This window comes from Vombatus ursinus, unplaced genomic scaffold, assembly GCF_900497805.2.
Source record: "Vombatus ursinus unplaced genomic scaffold, bare-nosed wombat genome assembly UNPS02015175.1, whole genome shotgun sequence".
Lineage (NCBI taxonomy): Eukaryota > Metazoa > Chordata > Mammalia > Diprotodontia > Vombatidae > Vombatus > Vombatus ursinus.
Window position 1 is genome coordinate 23279922 of NW_020954953.1, and position 14147 is coordinate 23294068.

Here is a 14147-nt window from a genome sequence, read left to right on the forward strand (position 1 = left end):
ATTAAGCACTGTTACTTCTTAAGCTCTCCGTTACCTTTGGTATCGATAGATATAATAATAGTCGCAGACTTAGAGTTGGAAGGAACCTTAAAAATCATGTTCAACACCTTCATTTTATACATGTGGAAATTGAGGTACAGAAGGAATCTAGAGTCTAGGGGCCTGTGTTGGAATCCTGGATATACTATTTACTACCTTTGTGACCTTGGTAAAGACAGGATTATACTAGTTCTACAATTTCCCAGTCTAGTTTTCTTTCTAATATATTAAAGTGTGGTTGGTGTGTGTGTGTGTGTGTGTGTGTGTGTGTGTGTGTGTGTGTTTATCTCCTAAAAGGGAACTAATAGATCATCAATTCAAGCCTCTCATCTCACATATGATGTTCCCAGAAGTGACTTTCCTACAGTCAGACACATAGTAAAAAGGGTCAGGATTCACACTCAGGTCCCCAGATATCAAATCCAATCCTCTTTCATATGTGTGGGTGTGGGTGTATGTATGTATATATGTGTATGTATGTGTGTATACATATGTAGACACGTGTGTGTGTTGTGATGCAGTAGATAAGCTCCGGGTCTGGAGTCAGGAAGATTCATCTTCTTGAGTTCAAATCCATCCTCAGATACTTACTAGTTGTGTTATACTGCGCAAGTCACTTAACCCTGTTTGTTTCAGTTTCCTCATCTATAAAATGAGCTGGAGAAGGAGAAGGCAAACCACTCCAGTATCTTTTCCAGGAAAACCCCAAGTGGGGCTACAAAGAGTCAGACACAATTGAAACAACTGAACAACAACAACAAAATTGTATGAGTACATTATTTAACTTATTTAGAAAGGGAGTTATCATTTGTAACTCAAAATAAAAATGCTCAAATGCTATAGTTTTTAAGAAAGCTATAACTCTACAATATGAAGGTGGTAAAATGTGAGAGTAGAATAATACCAGCAGGAAAAATACATGCCTTTCATTGAAGAGTAGACCATGAGAACAATAAGGAATCGAAGAGATATAGCCATGGGCAGGTTGTAGGATCTAATAGAAGGCTTATACTGCAAGTACCTGACTTCTAATCTGTGATGCTAATCAGCAGGATTAATTTCAGTTAAGTCTTTTGACCTCTCTTGACTTTAGTTACCTTATCTTTATAAATTGCAAGCTAGCGCTTGCCTTCCCACACAGGATTGCTGTCAGGATAAAACTAGATTAATTGGTATGAAAGTGTATTTCAGAATTTAAATTACTCTGTGAATATAAAATAGTTCTTTGATTTTTTATTACTAATACCATTCACTTTTCATTTTCTTGATTTTGCCATTGCCTTGGTCATTAAAGAAAAAAATGTTTTTTTTTTTCCTTTGTAGAAACTTTGGTGTTTCGTTGTGCTCAGGATTATGTGATTTTGGTGGTATCGTAGCTCCATTCCTGCTGTTTCGGCTATCAGCCATCTGGCTAGAACTACCTCTTATCATTTTTGGTAAGAATTTAACATGTCTCTTTTAAATATGATAGTTTTCACTGGAGAGTTAACCTGATATAATGGATAGAGTATTGAATTTGGATTCACAGAGATCTGGGTTCAAATTTTGCCCCTAACATTTTCTACTTGTGTGACTAAGGTCAAACCCTTTAACCTTTGCGAGTTTCAGTTTCTGTGGGAATAAAAATAACTGTACTTCCTACCTCATGGAGGATTGAATTAGATAATATATAAAATGCTTTGCAAGCCTCCAAATGCCATTCAGATGTCAGCTATTATTATTAATAGAACTCTAAATTGACTCTTAAAATTGTTATTGGTGGGATCCATTTAGTCTTCTGCCTTTGCTTGTTCTGTTTTCGAGGAGCAGCTATAGCACAGTAAAATTTTGACCCATAAATGCAGTTCTCCTACAAGATTCTGTTTTATTTGTTAATTACTTATCTTTAAAAGATTTCTGAGGCAAAACCAAAGTGGAACTCCTGTAAAATGCTGGTGTGGGAGAACAGAACTGACACCTCTTTTTTTTAAATAATATTTTATTTTTCCACACTTACATGTTAAAATAATTTTTAACGTTTTAAAAAATGCTTTGAGTTCCAAATCTAATCTCTCCTTCCCTTCTTCCCCTCCTTCCTCCCTGCAACTGTAAGCAATCTGATATAGGTTATACGTGTACAATCATGTAAAATGTTTATGTATCAGTCATTTTGTAAGAAGACTTGAATAAAGAAAAAAATGTAAAAATCCATGCATATGTTTTAAAACCAAACTACATGAAATAGAAAATCTTAGTTTCATGTACAACTCCCCCTGTTCTCTTTATATGGAAATGTTCATGTTTCTTGATGCTTATCAAGTTCATAATAAATCTCTTAGAAAAATTAAAACCAGGCACTTGCTGCCTTTCCTTGTCATACCCAATCCTTGATCTCCTGTCTGATTTGAGAAAAATACGTGAAAGTAAATAGTAAAGCCTGATCCAAAAGTAATCTATCATTGTCATTCACCACCATGACGGAAACTGCTTTTTCAAAGACCAGAAATTATCCTCCAATCACCAGGTGCTATGGAATTTTTTCAATCCTTATTGAAATCTCTGCAGCATTTGATATTGTTGACCATCCCTTACTTCTTCAAACTCTTATTCTTTGACTTCCTGGGCCTTACTATTCCAATTTTTTGTGATAACTCCTCTTTATCTTTAACCCATTGTCTCCTATCTTTCAAATGTAAGCACATCCCCAAAGTTCTATTATCAGTCCCTTTCTCTCTCTATCTTCTTTCCCTTAGTAATTTATCCATCCTCATAACTTCAACTATTGCTTCTTTGCAGATGACTCCCAAGTCTTTATCTTCAGCTCTGTCCTCTCTCCCAAATTCTGATCTAGTCATTCTTTCCAGCTGCCTGATGTATATTTCCAGCTGACACCTCTTTATAGGATACATCTATATCATATCAGATTTGTGTCTGCTTAAGAAGATGTGATTTGATTTTGAGTATATAAAACAATCTATGTAAAAAATGAGTCCTGTTGTATGGAGTTCCACTATAATTATCTCTTACTTACTTAGTTTGCGGGTAAATACAGTGAGCCAAAAAAAAAAAAAAAATTAAGCACTTAACCACAGTCATAAATGTAGCTTATTTTGGTTTCATCCAAACTCACAAACCCACTGGTGAAGAATGTGATAGAAATCTGAGAGTCGATAAGTATCTAGAAGTCATACAAGCCAAACTTCTGTCTAATAGAAATACCATTTCACAAAAATAATCTTAGGTGTGAATCTGGGCATTCGAACTCAAGTCAAGAATTCCACGAAAGGTTCCTTCTAACCATTTTATTTTCTTACCGAAGGTCCATGTTCATTCTGGAGCTGAGGTGAAAAAAAGGATACCACTGATAACAATCCAGGATAAACTAGGCAGCTTATTATTGTGGAAACAACCTTGGACTTGGTATGAGAAGATCTGGGTTTGAGTCCAGATGGATGCTGCTATTTATTAGCTATGTAATCTCGGTCAAGTTAATTTCTCTGAGCCTCAGTTTCCTAATCTATATGTAAATTTTTTGTTCAGAACCAAAGATCTAATAGATTTACAGGAATCTGGTTTTGACCAGATTCAATCTAGGATCTTATCATACAAATCACACTTGTGACCCTACCCGTGGTTTCCCCTGGAAATATCAGAAGTTGGCTCATGTCTGTTTCCACCAAGAAAAAAGAATCCTGAGCACCAATGAAATCCCCAAAGCTAACAAAACGTCAAATATAGGACAGGTTCTAACCCAACAGGAAACCTTAAAGAACACTCACCTAAATCCTTCCTTCTCAGGTGGGCTTCTGTGCCTAAGCACTAATTCCCTTTCTCCATGTTGTTTTATCTCTAATGTGGCACTTAGATACCAAGTCCAAAGGTATAGTACAGGTGTATCGGTCATCTTTATGTGGTATTGGCACAGTGACGTTACTTTCTTAAGGAGACATAGGTTCCAGAACAAAATATTCATCAGTGGGAAATTTTATATTCTTTTATAATTAGACCACATGAATACCAAAATAAAGCCCTAATCAATGAGGGCAACAAAGGACTATGGGATGTGCTTAAAAGTACCTGAAACATGTAGATGGGAATAATAATGATAATTTTTGAGAATCAAATGAGAGAATGTAATGAATTCTATATTCTTGTATAAATACAATCTTTTATTTTATTATTAGTCTCATAAATTACCTGGAGAACAGACCTATGGGAAAATTTTGGTTGTTTCAGTTATTTGCAAATTTTGCTACTTCTTTCTAAAAATCCAACATTTTTGAGAACCGAGTATTAAGTCAAGCATGTCCAATCCTAGTACTATAATGCCTTTCATTACTGTTCCTTAGGTATTCTTGCATCAGTCTGTGGAGGGCTTGTCATGCTCTTACCTGAAACAAAGGGTATTGCCTTACCTGAGACGGTGGAGGATGTAGAAAAGCTTGCCAGGTATTGTATCATCATGATTGACATGATAAGTATCTTCTGTGCATATGAAAATTCTTAAAATTCATGGAAATTAAAAGCCTGGATCTCCTGAGTTTGCATATCAGCAATTACAAACACAAAGACCCAGGCAAAATCAAATATTGATGGTATATAAGTAAAAGAAGCATATTGAGAAATATAATCAGCATCATCATTTCCTAGCTACGTTACCATTGTTTTGCTTCACACCATTTGAATTTGAATTATGTTGTGCTATATTGTGTTCATATTTTATCTCTCAGTATTAAAATAGTAAATATCCTTTAAAACTAGAAACATTTTAAAAATCAGAATCCACCTCCTTATTTTAGTTTGTCAGCATATATGAAATAAATTCTTTCTCTTCCTTGATAAGAGCCCCACATTGTCATCTTATTTGCGTGACATTATTTTGGAAGATAAAACCGATAAATAATACACAGGAAATAATACACAAGAAGCCAAGCCTAGGATGTCTTCAGGGCAAAGTCATCACCTCACAACAAATAAAAATAATGCATATAAAGTACTTTGTAAACCTTAAGGCATCATGTAAGTGTGAGATGCTATTATTTTTATTAAGAGCCAGTTAGAAAGCAGCACCGAGTAGTGCCAAGAATCAGAATGACAGTATCTCAGGATGACAAGGATGCTTTTAGAAGCCCTCATTTCAAACTGTACCTGGACAGGAGTTACAGTTCCAAGCCTGTCCTTGTAGAGCTCCAGTTATGGAGGGCCTGCTACTTTCCAGAGCAGCTCATTATATTTTATGACATCTCTTATTGTTAGGAAGTTTGTTTTTTCCCCTCACCGTAAGGGAAAACTCTGGCTTTTTGCAGTTTCTACCCATTGCTGCTAGTTCTGCCTCCATGCCACTCAGAATAGTTCAAATCTTTTTCCTATATCAAGGCACATATCATGCCCCTAGGTCTTCGTTGCTCTAGCCGAAATAGTTCCAGGTCCTTCAACCAGTCTGTATATGAGATGATTTCTAGCCTCTTTCAAAATCCTGGTCACCTTCTCTTCAATGAACATTAGCTTATCAATTCCTTTCCTAATTACTCTGAAAACAAATTACTTGTCCCTCAAATTATTAAAATCATCTTTTCACCGAATTACTTTTTCATGTTACCGATACTGCTGTCTCACATTTGATGACTTTTTTGAAGCCACAAACAGCTCCGTTTTCAAACCATCTCTTTCTCAGTGAAAACAAAAAAAGACAATACACTGCACTGACAATTAGCATGTGGCCATGATCCGAAATAATTCCATATTGACTAATATGTTTGTGAAACATATTTTTCCTTTCCTCTAGTTCATGAAGTGACTTTTTAATGTGGAATCTCTTTTTTCTTCTGTGTTTTGCTAGCCCACATGTCTACAAAAGAGGCAAGAAGAAGAAAAGTCAAGTAACAAGCATTCACACTTGAGTCCTTGCCAAAGACTAAAGAAGGTATTTAGTGTGAAGTTGTACTCTAGGAACCTGGTTCCTGTCAGATATTCCTTTGAAATCAGTAAAACACAACTTGCAAGGATGTATGTTTCATTTTCAACTGCATTCTAATAATTCTATGAACAAGTTCTCTGTACTATATATTGTATTTCAAATATGATACATAGACTTTTAAAATATCCAGTGTATTTTTGTATAATATTGGAAAGAATAGGCATTTCTTTTTGGGAGAATGGGACATGTGGCCATATTAGTAAAGAACCACTTCCTTGAGCAGCTTTCACGGAGCCAAGAAATTTTCTTTGTATTGGAGTTGTTCACTTCTGATTCAAGGAGAGAAAAAGAGCTCCATGATGAATGACAAAACATGCCTGCCCCATTGTGATGAGGATTCCTCCAGCCAGTCAGGATATTCGAACAAGCAGAATTTAGGAATGGTGCTGGTGACGTGAGCAGCAATAATCTAATTCAATTCAACAAGAAAAATTTTGGGGTGACTTCATCAAAATCTGGCCAAACAATAAAAGTGCCATGTTAAAAATATTTTTAAAAGACCACAGAAGATCAAGATTTAGGAAGCCTGGTGTTGGAATCCTATGTATGTTGGACAACACTGTGCTGAGCCTTTCCCATCTCTTCTCATCTTGAACACTTGGGTTATAACATTCACCAGTTTGGTTTGTCCTTTCTCTCCTATCAGTTTCTATAAATCTTAGCTTGGTTTAGACATGCCAGTTATAAAGATCCATTTGCAATACAGGTTGATATTTTGGCTACATTGCTTATTACTCGAAGTTAACTCTGAGATTATCTAAAAACATTATTATTTTTTTCCTCCAGTGGACACCTAGAGCCAGATCTTTATTAGTCTAATGAGAAGGAACTGTGGAGGGAAAAATGGTCTTCACTACTGATGAGTTCACAGTTCTCTGCATTTTCAAAGGCTGAAGTGATTTGCATTGTATTTGTTAGGTTTGTTTCTTGGTGATAGCTATATTTAATAAGGCACAGAGATTTCTTATTCACTTCTTCCAGTTCTCACTTATTCAAGGACTGAGCCAATACTTAATGCAAAATGAAGAGTATGTACAGCCTTGCTTAAACTAATTAGCATCCAGTTTTGTAAGTGCTCTCAGAGGTCACAAAATATCCTTGAATGACATCAGGGTTTTTTGGTATGCTACTCTGTATGTTATTCTTTTGGGCTGAGTACGTACCTATTTTTCTGGGGACATGAGGTAGAGGGAAACTATAGGGCATGAGATCTAGACAATATTAGAGAGAATTTCTATTACAGTATGCCTATATAGATATAGATATAGATATATATATGTACACAACATGTGTGCTAATCACAATTGAAGCTTTTAATTCTTATATTACAACTGATTTAAGTGTTAAATGTTCATTTTATAAAATATGTCAAACAATTTGCCTTGAATTTTAGTCCTGCAGTGTGGTTTCACTAATTCATATTTGTATTGCTGTTGCCTTTTTCTCCTTAAGAGCACTAGCTTTAAGAAGACCTTAACATTTTTTAATATCACCTCTGTATCTTTAAGCTATTTTACCTCCAATAACAATAAAAAATGATAAATTGGCAAGAAAAAAATTAATAATGATTCTCTCCTCTCTTCTCACCTTTAGGAAAAATGCACAAAGCAAATTAGTATGATCAGTTTTCCCATACACCAAAATAGTTTTGCCTTTCAGTTTCTGGTCAGTAATAAACATGTCCTTGTCTAGAGATAAGGAAAAGAAGGTAAAAGCCTTTTCTTTAAACCTTTTAGGTCTTAGCTTCTGGATTCCTCTTACTTTCTAAGGTGTTTCAATAATGAACTTAATTCACAATTCTACCTTTCGTCTCATTTTGGAATATTTGTAGCTCTCAGGATTTTTCCAGCAGGGCATCTTCATCGTTGACCAGCTTTCTGCTGTCCCTAGGAAGTGACTGGCGTAGTGGAAGGATCACCACAGCCTGAAGACATGGATTCAAATCCTAGCTCTGCCTCTTACTCCTTGTGTGACCTTGGGCAAAGCACAACCTTTTAACTCTGGTTTCCTCATCTCAAAAATATATGAAGAAAGTAATTTACAAACCTTAAAGGATAAAGAAATATAAGCCATCAACCCCTATTTGGTTTGGATTCTTAGGGCATCGAGGCTTGACTGTAGATAAATTTCAAAGTGGTAGATGTCTAACATGATGTTGCTTGGTGTGTGAATTTTAAATTTAACAACTGAAAAGCTGTAATGTTTCTGGTACTATCAAACAGTATGACTTTGGGCAGGTTGCTTAATCTCTCTAAGTATTAGCATCCGCACATGGGAAATTCAGTGATCAGACTCAATGATGTCTTAAATTCCTTCCCAGTGGTAGCATTCTGCCGTTCCAAGGCTTCTCACAAAATGATTCACAACAACTACAGAATCATATAGTTTTGCATCTAGATAGGATCTTCAATACCACCTGATGCAATCCTTTAATTTTGTAGTGAAAGAAAATGAGATGGTTAGGTTAAATGACCTGCCCATAAATCACTCAAGGAGGGATGCACCCAATGTATTGTTGGCCTTCTCTGCATCTATTGATATTGTGTGGATGCTAGTGGGACACATGAGAACCCTACCTCTTTCTACATGACTGGCCCATCACCCTTTTGTCACACACCTTTACTGAGATCCTTTTAAGTCACTTCTCCTGTATAAATCCTTTTGGAAATACATTTACACCTACCTTGTGGTTTTCCATTAGAAGTTTAAGTGACCTGAAACTTTAATCTCTCAATGACATTGATATTTCATGATATCTATGAAATACATAGAACATAACTGGAAGATTACTACCTGCCTGAAAGAATAAACTTTCAAATGTCTCCACCACTATTCTGTCCGGTACAGAGGTGTACATTCACACTTGCTTTGTTGTTGTGTAGTTATTTCAGTCATGTCCATCTCTTCATCACCCCGTTTGGGGTTTTCTTGGCAAAGATACTGGAGTAGTTTTCTATTTCCTTCTCCAGTTTATTTGGTGGATGAGGAAAATGAGGCAAACAGGGTCTCACAGTAAGTGTCTCGGGCCATATTTAGACTCAGGAAGACTCATCTTCCTGACCTCACACCCAGCACTCTATCCACTGCACCACCTTGCTGCCCTTCGTGCTTGATAACCAACTGGAAAAAGGAAGTAAAGATTTCTAGTAAGATAGTTTGTAAGTAGAAGACTATTAAAACACAGTTTCAGTGGAAGTAATGGGGTGGGGTGGTGGGGGCAAGGAACGAGCAAGAAGTTGTATTTCTTTGGGGCAGGGGAAAATGTGATGGATTTTTAAAAAAAAATACAAATTACCTGAGACATTAATTAAAAACTGAAAATTTAATCTTAGGGTTTGTTCCACTTTCTACAGCCATCTTAATATCACTGCAGCATAGCATTTTTTTTTAAAAGGGGCAAACAATCTTACTTGAAAATAAATGGACAATCGTAACTATTCACATGTTGTTGCTGTTAATGATTTTGGCAGGCTTCCTAGACTTTACTCTGACCCCGGATAACATTCAGACACTTAGCTCAATATTGAATTACATTTTCCTTGCCCAGTTTACCTCACTATAGACAGATAACACTAAGTTCAGTGTTCCCTGTGCTTGGCTGAAGGAAAGTGGTTACTGACAGATATCATTTCTAAGAATAGGGCGTCTTGTCATGACCCCACATGTATGCTGATGCTTTTTAAAAATCTCTCAGTGCCAAAAGTAATGACACTAAGGATATGCGTCAAGCAGTCCTTCATTGACAAGTCGTCCGGTCATTTCAGTCTTGTCCGACTCTTTGTGACCCCATTTTGGGGGGTTTTCTTGGCAAAGATACTGGAGTGGTTTTCCATTTCCTTCTCCTGCTCATTTGACAGATGGAGAAACAGGCAAATTGGGTTAAGTGATTTGTCCAGGGTCAAACAACTAGTAAGTGTCTGAGACTGGATTTGAACTTGAATCTTCCTGACTCCTAGCCTGGTGCTCCATCCACTGTGCCACCAAGCTGCCCCACACTGGCAGGAGCAGTGGAGTAGGTGACCTATTGGGACATCTCATCCCTTTTTCAATAATTTTTATGGTCTGGTTCCTCATTCTTCAATATACAACTCCTAAGAAGTAGATCTTTCTCACTTAAGTTAGTTAACTTCAACACCATGTGGCTGGTATAGCCAGGTGAATAAGTATTCTTGACCTTTAGCTAAAGAAAAGTGACTTTAGCACAGATGAACAAGGAAGTGTAAACATTTAAAATCAGATTTTATTCTTATATTTTTTGATCTAGCATTCAAGGATAAAAAAAATTGGCTCAAGCCAAGGGAAGTAGAGAATTTATTTTTTTTTTAATAAATGTCACAGCTGAGTCTCTACTAATATGGATTCAGACAGTCAATAAGCTGGAAAGCTGGTACACAAAAAAAAAATCCCCATTAGGATGGTATCACTCACAGTCCATGATAACACCCAGAGTCTTAGTTCGATTACTGTAAATTATTTCTGAGCACATCATGTCTTCTGCCTGTGTGCTGATTACCATAAACAGTCACTGCTTCATAATTTTTTCTATCCAATTAATTTTTTTTCATTACTTCTTCAATCCAAGAAATATACTTTGATACTCGAACATAAACACCAGGTTTATTGGGCCGGGCGCAGCCAAGACCCCAAGAAGTGACGCCTTGTAAAACGTATTTGTCATTCTCAAAACATATCAGAGGTCCTCCGCTGTCACCCTGTATGGAGAAAAACACAACAATTAGTGATTGTGTGATGTTTGAGTCATAGACACTGTGCCACCTTTTAGTAGAATGACTCACACTTCCATGAGAAATGATTACCTGTATCTTTGTTTTTAGAATCTCTTTTTGCATGCTTTTAAAACGTACCCCTTTTCAGTGAAGAAATATTTTTTCAAACAGTAATTTACTGGAAGTGTACCGTATCTCTACCATAATGTTTGATGCTGAATGCTCTGCTTGTAGATTCAATGAAACTATCAGTTTGGATGTTTCACTTAAAGTAAAGATACTGTAGAAACTATCATTAAAAACTCTTCACTTCCTTCTTTGTTCTTTGCTTCTGTTAGATAAGGTCAGGCCTAGACAAAGACATGACATTGGTGAAGTCTGTCTCCAGCATGCACTCTGTCCCTTCTTTCCTAAGATACTCCCCAACCAGGCCTGCCAAAGTCTCCTGCTTCCTACTAGCTAAGATGGGGTGCATTTCTACAAGGCAAGTCCTTCCTACCAGGGGTGGGGAAACTGCAGCCTCAAGGCCACTTGTGGCCTTCTAGGTCCTTGGGGGTGGCCTTTTGACTAAGTCCAATTTTTACAGAGGAAATTCTTTCATTAACGGGATTTGTTCTGTGAAGTTTGGATTCAGTTAAAGGGCTACACTCGAGGACCTGGAGGGCCAAATGTGGCCTTAAGGCCGCAAGTTTCCCACCCTTGAGTGCTTCGCTGAACTTCCTCCTTTCCAGATCTGAGGTTCAAACAGCTAGTCTGATCCTCTCTGCCAGTGGAAGAGATCTAAAAAACCTACTCCCAGGGAACCGTTTGCCATTTTTTTCCATGCCCTTGTGGACATGATGGCCTCTATCAATGGTTTTAACACATTAATGACTGCAGGTGAAACATCAGATCTATTCCAAGCAAAACTTTTGAGCCCTCCTCAAACCACATCATGCTGGTGGCTACCTGCTTTGTCTTTACATTCCTTGCTTATAAAGTGTGTCTATATAGTGTCAGATTCTATCCAGTTGTTTTGGCTGTACAACATTATGGGAAAAGTGAGGCTGGTGTTTCTCATTGAATTGCCCAACATGGGAACCAGTGTAAGTTGTCACAGCATTCAAACCCTAGTGTAGCCTCAGATTGGCATCCACTAGCATTTTCTTACCTGGCAGCTATCCACGCCGCCACGCAAATGACCAGCACAAAGTTCGGTAGATTTCACTTTTCCATTTAAATACTCATAGCGATTACACACTCGGTTTTCAATCACAGGGAGGCTGGCTTGTTTGAGTAGACCTCTTGGAGAAGTGCCTTAGGTGAGAAAAGTAAAGAAATGGTTATCAAGTCCCAAATGTATTCACATGGAAATCTCAGGACTAACGAATCAGGAAAAAAAAATTAGGTGTTGTTATATCTGGTTTAATCAAAATGGATAAATTAATAACAAAAACAACAATAATAATAGGTGCTTATCATATGTCAGGCACTGCCAGACACTGCACCCAGAGACACGATAATATTATGTTCTATTTCATTACCCAAATGTTTCCAACGTAATGATTTTTGCCTCAATGAACAAAAAGGACAGAGGTTAATTAGTGAGAGAGAAAGTATTTTACAAATTATTATCTCATTAGATCCTCACAACAATCTTGGGAGGTAGGTGCTATTATCCTCATTTTATAGATGAGGAAATTGAGGCAGAGGTTAAGTAACTTGCCCAGAGTTATATAGCTAGTAAGTATCTGAGGTCAGATTTGAACTCAGGTGTTCCTCACTATGCATTAGTTATATTAAAAACTCCTTGTTTTATTACATTTTATTTCATTTTGAGAACAGAGTACAAGCTATACAAGGTTATATGCCCCCTCTTAATCTCAGATTCAGGAAGGGCTTCAGAGATTATGGAGACCACCTTGTACTAGAAAAAAAATCCTATCTGTCACCGCTAGGTGGTGAAGTAGATAAAGTGCCAGGTCTGGAGTCAGAAAGACCTGAATTCAAATCCAGCCTCAGACACTTACCAGCTGTGTGACCCTGGGCAAGTCACTTAACCCTGTTTGCCTCACTTTCCTCATCTGTCAAACAAGCTGGAGAAGGAAATGAAAAACTACTCTAGCATCTTTGCCAAGAAGACCCCAAAAGAGGTCATGAGAAGGTGGACATAACTAAAACAGTTAAAAATCATAAGTGGGACAAATGATTATCTAGTCTGTGCTTGAAAATTTCAAGTGAAGCAGAACCTTCTCCTAAGATAGCCCATTCCACTTTTGGAGAATTCCAGTTATTAGAGAATTTTTTCCTCCTGATATCCAGGCTAAATTGACCTCTTTTGCAACTTTCAATCTTTCTTCTAGCCTTGGGATCATATGGAGAATAAACCTAATATTCCCTTTTCTTTATGCTGTCCCTTAAAGGCAGCTGTTAGCACCCCTTCAAAGTCTCTTCTCCAGGCCAAACATCTCCTGTTCCTTCAGCTAACACTAACTTTGTACAGTAAGGAAGGGTAGGGCTCTAGTCATTATCCCAGCCACTTAAAAGTGATTGCTTTTGTTGGTTAGAGCACTTCTTGATTGAGTGAATCAGTTAGAACAGGTGTGAACAGAGTCTTTCTGTCTGCTTCCTGGTGTCACCAAATGCCTTGCCTGAGGGATCTAGTCATACCCTAAAGAATTTGTTTAAAAGGAGAATCAGATTTTTCTTTCACAACATCACTAATGTGTAAATATGTTTAATATGATCATACATGTATAGCCTATATCAGATTGTATGCCATTTTTGAGGAGGAGAGGATGGAGGGAGGAGGGAAAATTTAGAACTGAAAATCCTATAAAAGCGAATGTTGTAAACTAAAAATAAATAAATAAATTGGGAAAAAAAAAGGAAAAAAAATAAAAGGAGAATCAGATACAGTTCTGAGGGTCTAGATAAAAAAAAGGCTGGAAACACCTAATCCCACTTCTGACTCATATGGACTGTATGACTGAATAAATTATTCAACCTCTCAGTGGCCCCAGGCGATTCCTTAAGATTACAAATTACAGAGCAGTTGCTTATCTGTATTGGAAAATGGGAGTTTCCATATAGGAAGTTCCATCTACCAATGGAATCTCAAATCTGATAAAAAAAATTGCTCATTCAGCAAGAAGGGACAAAGTAAATGGAGCACTGAACTTGGAACTAGATGATCTGAGTTCAAATCTAGTTTTCAATATTTACTAGTTGAATATCCCAAGGTCAAGTCACTTAACCCATCTCTGTATCCCCATCTATAAAATCAAGATATTACTACTCAACCCTTGGATAGGGTGGTGTGTAAAGCTTCCAGCATAATATACATGGGGGTGGTTATTAATAGGAAACAGTAATGTGTTTTCTTTCATCCTGATGAGTAATGGAGAAATTAACTTTCAAGGTCTTTGTTAATGGATGAAATTGTT

The 14147-nt window shown here is 37.0% G+C and overlaps 2 protein-coding genes across 4 annotated transcripts in view; one reads left to right on the top strand and one right to left on the bottom strand.

Annotated features, from left to right (window-relative positions):
- Positions 1-14147, top strand: part of LOC114031434 (solute carrier family 22 member 3-like) — a 192438-nt gene that overhangs the window by 114660 nt on the left and 63631 nt on the right. The window contains exons 9-12 of one of the 3 annotated variants that reach the window (XM_027846506.1): positions 1363-1475; positions 4368-4467; positions 5858-5941; positions 7827-8827. In XM_027846506.1, the coding sequence (XP_027702307.1) occupies positions 1363-1475; positions 4368-4467; positions 5858-5918 (274 nt within the window). In that variant the 3' untranslated portion in view covers positions 5919-5941; positions 7827-8827. Of the gene's footprint in view, positions 1-1362; positions 1476-4367; positions 4468-5857; positions 5942-7826; positions 8828-14147 lie in introns of those variants that run through there. The other 2 variants (XM_027846508.1, XM_027846509.1) reach the window with 2 other exon arrangements.
- Positions 10284-14147, bottom strand: part of LOC114031433 (plasminogen-like) — a 71007-nt gene continuing 67143 nt past the window's right edge. Inside the window, exons 18-19 of the mRNA XM_027846505.1 lie at positions 11873-12018; positions 10284-10707 (exon numbers count right to left, since the gene is read on the bottom strand). Of these exons, the coding sequence (XP_027702306.1) occupies positions 10546-10707; positions 11873-12018 (308 nt within the window). The 3' untranslated portion in view covers positions 10284-10545. The remainder of the gene's footprint in view (positions 10708-11872; positions 12019-14147) is intronic.